The following is a 7,112-nucleotide window of genomic DNA, read 5'->3' as shown; positions in this document are numbered from 1 at the left end:
TTAATGGCTAAATGTCACTCTTAAATCTCAAAATTTCTTTAAAATACCCATCAACACACACAGTCCTGCCTTCTCCCCTTTGCCCAGTCAGGCCAGTCAGGGGCACCGTCCTTCAGAAAAAAAAGAACATAAGTCCAGGGCTCGGCTAGGCAGGCCTCTCGTGGTTCTCAGCACCATCCGCTGCGTCGCCGTGATCTCCAGCTCTTAATCCAAAACCATGTGGCACCTTCTCATGGCCCACTAGCAAGAGTCCTTTCTCCCCTCTTTTCTTCCTGCTTGGTCTTCACACTATTCCCCAGAGTGTGTGTCCCATAGTCTCTCCCACAGGCCCCTGTCTCTCCTCTTCCTCTCCCAGTTATAGTCTACATTAAGTCTTTCAAACCTTCCTGATTAGCCTTGGTGATATGCAAAATAGCCCTCTTTGCATATGAGGAATGAAGCTATCCTGTTATTGACATGCAAAATGACTCTCAGTTGCCTTGCTCTAGGCTCCCATCTCCCATGGTGGCCTGCCCTGGGGGAGAGAGAATACATTTTTCTTGAACACCCCAATCTCCAGACCCCGTCACAAATACCGTTTGGGGGGCCCTGGATGTGCCTCATTACAGGGGTACCTGGAGAGGAAGGAAAAGGGATTTGGAAGGGGGCGCCTTGATTGGAAGGAAAGCAGAGATGGAGGCTTGCCAGAGTCATCCAGCAAGGGACCAAACCCTGCTTTTCCAGCATGGCAGTCACCTAATTCAACTTTGTTGCCAGACAATCTTCTCTATGAGAATAAGGCCCTTTGTACATCCACCCTTGGCCCCTGGGACAAGGAAAGCCTGGGGAGGAGAGGAAGGATTTCTTCCTTCTCCTGGGAAGGAAACAATGATCAGGACAGGGGTCTCTTAAGAGGCAATGGGGCTAGGTTAGAGCCAGGCTCCTCTTTCTTTCTCAGTCTCACTCTGCTTCTCCTGAATTTTCTCATCCTTGGTGTCTTGCATCTTTTCTGGCCTTGAATGAGCCACAGCCCCATGGCCAGAGTTACCAAAAGCAGGAAAAGGAGTAAAGCCTCGGCCAGGAAGCAGAAGGAAGCTGAGGCCTTCCCTAAAGGGTAGCCAGCATCTGGAACAGAAGCAGAAATGAGGGAGGGGCTGACCAGGGGGAGAGGCGATGTGCAGAAACCTACCCCAAATCACACAGAGGGGTCTCAAGTTCACAGTCAGCTGAAAGTGTCCTGGAAATACTAATTCTATTCATGGAGAGCTGCAACCTGTGGAGCAATCTCAAGCTGAGCAAGAGAAGAGAATTTGGAAGTTGGGAGTTTTAGGAAAAGGGAGGGCCCACTCCCCAATCCAGACATCAAATCTCTAATGGGAGGGAGTTAGGTTCTAGATTCCATGTATTCTCTTAGGAAGAACTGAGGGAGGGAGATGATGTCCTTGAGCCTCTTCAGTAGCTCAGGGTTGTCTGAGATCCTGGTACCTGCACAGAAGGACCCAACAGGGAGGGGATGGGAACTGATGTTGCTGATGGGGTTGCTGGCCCTGCAGGTGTAGGAGAGGGTATTGTCCCCGGGTCTCCAGGATGTACTGAGGACAGAGTCTCCATGAGCTGTGTCACCGCCATCCTCCCAGAATATCCAGCTGTAGGTCACATCCAGGTCTGCCTTCTCAACAGAGCATGTCAGGGACATATTACAGGGACCTCTGCCAGAAATCTCAGTTTACAGTGATGTAAGGTTGTGACAGCCATCCTAGGTAAGGAGCAACACGATAGCCCTCCAGGTAATCAGGTGTTGGGTCTATTTGCCTAAGTTCCTCAACACTGTGCTATGGATGCTGTGCTCTGAGAGCTCCTCTACCCAAACAACAAATAAGCAGAAACTAACAAAACTCAGTCAGCATACAAACCAGGGTTCCCTAGGCAGCCACTGAGACAGACAGAGCTGCCTGTGGCATCTTCTACCTCCCTTTTATACCTTGCTTCTCTCTCTTACTTTAACACCCCACCTTCTTCCAAACCCCATTCCACCTCCTTGATCCCAATACATATTGTTGCCTTCTCAGGAACGTTTATAGTTTAATCACTGTCTCAGCAAGATTCATGCTAGAATATCAGTCAGTGTCACAGGCACTAAGAAGAAACTTGCATTCAAATAGAGAGGAGCCATTGATTAGTACCCTCAAATCACACAAAATAATAAAAAAGGCTAAAAAATGGAGGTGGCATTCACCCTCCGCCACCCCCATGTAAATCTCACTTGGAGAGAAAGTCTCCTAGAGATCTACACACAAAGCCCCTGATCTCTCTATGTTGGTTATCTCTACAGGAACAGCCTCCATGCCCCAGTGCTTTGCTGCTTCAGGTCACTCTACCTGTGGCAGCAGCCCAGGTGCTGGGGTTAGATAGGCTGGGGACAGTCTGTCTTTCAGTCACAGACTTTCAAGTCATAATCCTAAGTCTTGAGACCCCTCATCCTTTGCATGGGAAGTTCAGGAAAACCAGAGAAAGCAGATTTGCAGTTCCCAAACTAAACTCACGGTAGATACGTAGATTGTAATGCTGCATGGTGGAGATCTGGGGCATCCTCAGGCTGACTTGAATTTGGTAAGGCCCCGAGTCCTCCAAGCTCAGATTGCTGATATGCAGAGAGTGGCTGGGACTCAGGAAGCTTACTCGACCTTGGTACTGAGGGTTGGTCACCATGATGGTAGCTGAATGTCCCTCTTTCCCTGGCACCACAGTAGCAAGCCTTATGTGGGAGGACCAGATGATGTTCTCAACCTCTTCATCAAATGGTATTTCCAGGGGTAAACTGATGGACTCCTGAAGGACTGTAACCATTTCCCTGTGATCCACACCATCTTCAGAATCTCCTTTGGCTTCAGATAAAGGAAGAAAAGGGATACAAACAGCCCTGCTTGTATATCTGGGTTGCTGGGACTGGCAGCAGAGCTGTGGTCTCAGTCTCAGGTGATCAACTTCTATGGTCCCATACTCATTCTTGTCCTCCAGCTGCCTCTTCTGGCTTTAACTTTCTGCTGCACTTGACTTGATCACCTTCCAGGCATTGGCTTCCATCTGTGTCCTCACCCTCCAAATTTTACCCTCTCTGTTTGCCTTATGGCACTGCTCTCCCTTTCATATCCTCAGGTTTCCTCATCTCTTGGTCCTGCCCTGAAGCCATACCCTATTCTTTTTCACTCCGGAAGAGCTGAAGCATTCAGCCCCAAAGCTAGTGCCTTGCTAGCCCAAGGCCCAGCAGAACAGAACAGAGTGGGAGAGACACACTCTTGTCCTGGAGCTGCAGTCTGTCTTAACTTCCTGGAGCAGCAAGAGCAGGAACAGGTAAGAAAGTGTCCCCATGTCAGCAGCCCCATGCCTTAGTAGGTATGGCTTGGTCAGCATGCAAGGCTGTGAAGAAGCCAAGCCATCATGAGGCTACTAAATACAGTAACTTGTTGACAGTCCTGAGGAGAGGGAAAAAATGCGCACCCTATCCCCAGCCCTCTAACTTTCTCCTTTCTCACAAAGCCCCCCACTCCGTGTTGGGAAGATTTCTCTATCTGAGCCTCATTGTCAAGATGGTTTACCCACTGATTCATGTTTCCTGTCCATCAACTCGGCTCAGATCCCACTTACTAAGTGAAGCTATCCTAGACTCCCCACCCTCTATGTTTCCATACCCCCCCCAGATATATCACCACCACTATCAAACTTTGAGAACACTTTCTATCCAGGCTTGGTGGCTCCTATATAGCTGTGTCCATTTGATCTTATAAACATCTTTATCTCCCTAGACAGACTCTATCTTTTGGGACATCTGTATGTCCCACTGTTTCTTCCTCCCATGCTAGACACATGTAGCTCAACTGATATTTTTGGAATGGATGAATGAATGAATGAAATCTTTCTATTGTAGTTCGAGCTAGTTATGTTGCCAACTGAGAGACTTATTCAGCAGAAGAAAAATCTGACCCTCTTAAAAAAAGAAAAATGGAAATGTTATGTGAGAAACTCAGTTCTTCTTGCCTATGCAGTAAAGAATTACAGGTCAGCAAGTCTATTAGCATGTAAGCAAAGTTTATTAGTGATATGTTCTCATGGAAGAGAACGGGCCTTGCCAATGTGGGGGTGAAAGTTGTAGGCTTGGGTGGCAAAAGCAAGGGAGGCAAGAGCATCAGGGCCTTTGCCCTGAGGACTTACAGAGTTGATGGGATGGGGGTGAGGGAGTTACATACTGATCGGTGAGTAAAGATGGTCCCAGCTTCCCTGAGGGGATATGACTACCCAAATGTAGGTATGTGTGGAGATCTGTTTCCCCAAATTCTTATCTTGCTCCAGACCACATTTGTTCATCTTGTTGTAAAACAGATATGTGACAGGAAGCAGTTTATTAACGTTGAGGCAGTTACCCAAAGTTTTTGGGCTCTTTCTGTAAGCACTAGGGACCCCCTTGTAAAACACATAGTGACCAGAGGTAAACAATTAACCCAAGTTGTTTTATGGGTTTCTTCCTCAGTACTGTGGACCCCCTCCTCTTCCCCTTCCAGGTCTCGGGATGAATACACAGTTTCAAAGGCTTTCTTTCCCAGATAGTAAAAATGATACATATAGAATTTCAAGGGCTCCCTCCTCCTGTGCTAGCATGCTGTTTCTTGTGATGTTGGAACCCCTGGCAATATTATCAGACCAAGCTCAGGACTGCCAAGTCAGTGGGTGAGACATGTCTCCCTCCTCCTTCCTGCCTCAGTTTACTATCTATCATACCTAACAGAAAGACTTTAAATCATTTTATGAGGATATAATGTGGATTAAATCAGATTGAAGGTGAGTACAAGGAATCAAAAATCTTTCTAATGGTCAGAGCTGTCTAGAATGCACTGGGTGACCTTCGGAGGTAGTTTCTACCCCCGGTATTCAAGCTAAGACTAGACAACTACTTGCTTGGATATTCTGCAACATCTCTGGCATTAGATGGTATATAGATGTAGATGTGAACAGAACCAATTTCATCTTTGTATCCCAGTTTTCATGCTGTAATATTTGACTAACCTTACTGTCCTTAGCAAGCATATCAAAGCTTTCTAGTTTATAATTATCTGTATTCCTTAAAATGTAGCCCTAAATATTTTTGTTAGTAACAACTAGAGTGGCATGACAATCAAGAAAATATTGGGTTGGCCAAAAAGATCATTTGTTTTTTTTTGTTAGATGGCTCTAGTGGTGCTTAGTTGTCTTTAACTTCATTCAAAACAATTTTGTTAGATTGTATTGTGACAGCTGTTATATCAATGTGCATTTCAAAATTGGTGAATTTTTGTACAGTCATTTTAATATTGAAAATGGAAGAAATATGCAACATTTTTGGCATATTATGCTTTATAATTTCAAGAAAGGTAAAAATGCAACTGAAATACAAAAGATAAAAGATTTGTGTAGTATATGGAGAGGGTACTATAACTGATCAAAACGTGTCAAAAGTGGTTTGTGAAATTTCATGCTGGAGATTTCTTGCTAGATGATGTTCCACAGTCAGGTAGACCAGTTGAAGTTGATAGCAATCAAATTGCAAAATTAATTGAGAACAATCAATGTTATACCACGTGGGAGATAGCCAACATACTCAAAATATCCAAATCAATCAAGTTATTGATGAAAACGAAAAACGTGTCTTTTATTTTACAGAAAAAAAAACATACGGACTTCTTGACCAACCCATATCAAATATGATCGTGTCAAAGATAAACAATCATCCATAAAAAGACTGCAAGGAGGTATGGCCCCTGGCACTATTGCGTTTTTGGTCTTGTCAATCATTAGTGCCCAAGTTACACTATTTTTAAAAGAACATTGTAACAGAAGTCTGTTAATAGAGACTAATTTACACAAAACTGCTGAGTCATTTTTCTGCTCCAACTCTACATTCCAGTAAGTAAACTATGGAGTTGCCTCCATCGCCTTTTGGTCTGAAGATACCTTCTCATTATGGTGGCCATTACACATTTGCCCCATTGTCGGACGGAGAGATATTCAGACTAGATAATTTTTAAATTTCTTCTAATAATCAGTTCTATGAGTTTGTGCTATGATGAGGAAGCAAGAGTGGTATTTCAAGACGAAGGGCACAGTGGAGACAGATATATTTGATTCCGGTCCTGTGCCAGAGTTTCATACATTTAGGTTAGCAAATTCAGCACTCGATCAAATATTTAGTGAGAAGCTTCTATGGTGCAGGTACTGTCCTAAGTGTTGGGAGATTAGCAATAACCAAGAGTTTTAGATCATGACTTCATGAAGATCATAGGCTAACAGTAAACCTCAGACAAGCAAGTGCAAGTCTGATGAGTCCTATCAAAGGAAAAATTGGGGGAGCCTATAACAAAGAGATTTAGAAAAGTTCGAGTCAGAAGAGTGGGGAATATCTTTCATAGACAAATGATATTTGAGCTGAGACCTTAACGATGAGTAGGATCTCTTAAGTGAAGAAGGGGATAAATTAGATGTTAAATTTGTGAGCATCACACCTTGAGGACTGGGAGTTTTTGAAAAGGTAGATCAGGTCTCAGTATGAGTATGAAAACTTTTTATGTAATCTTGCTGTTTTTAAAAAAATAAAGTTAAAGCAAGGGGAAAAAACCAAGGTCATATGCATAATATTCAGAGTTTCAAGGGTGAGTTTATCAGTTGTCTTCTTTAAGAAGCAGATGCTGGAGCTAAGAATGAGAGAGGTTTAATGTGTGTATATATGGGGACGGAGGTAATGCCTGTAAAAGATAAAAGGGGAAGGAAGCAGAACTGAGCAAGGAGAGCCTGGGGCCAAGATGCAGAGCAGTGTCTGCCAACTCTGCAGGGAGCTCTGAGCTGTGAGCTAGCACCCTCACTGTGCATAGCCAATGGCTGTCCAGGAGGAGCACAAACCCTGCAGATGCTGCTGCTAGGGGCTGTCAGTTAACTGCATCTCTTGGAGCTGAAGACAAACAAGGTCTCTCTTGAAAGGAAGTCCAGCAGCACCTTCAAGGCTGCTACAGTGAATGTGCTGGTCTGCAAAAAAGGTAACTCTGTTTAGATGGATTAACCCTATCTATAGATAGTACATTATGCTTATTGAGCTCAGGAAGCTAATTTCA

General features: G+C 44.4%; 1 protein-coding gene across 1 annotated transcript; it reads right to left on the bottom strand.

The window, feature by feature from the left end:
• Positions 1–871: 871 nt before the first annotated feature.
• SLAMF9 (SLAM family member 9) lies at positions 872–3,348 on the bottom strand. The gene is given in 5 exon segments (XM_054562842.1): positions 872–1,104; positions 1,465–1,703; positions 1,705–1,735; positions 2,523–2,855; positions 3,291–3,348. Coding segments are annotated over 5 exon segments (894 nt in total).
• Positions 3,349–7,112: the final 3,764 nt, after the last annotated feature.

This window comes from Pteronotus mesoamericanus, unplaced genomic scaffold, assembly GCF_021234165.1.
Source record: "Pteronotus mesoamericanus isolate MK-2021 breed Mesoamerican mustached bat unplaced genomic scaffold, CSHL_Meso_final scaffold_705, whole genome shotgun sequence".
Classification (NCBI taxonomy): Eukaryota; Metazoa; Chordata; class Mammalia; order Chiroptera; family Mormoopidae; genus Pteronotus; species Pteronotus mesoamericanus.
Note: the sequence above shows the minus strand (reverse complement) of the source record. Positions and strands in the feature narration are given on the sequence as shown.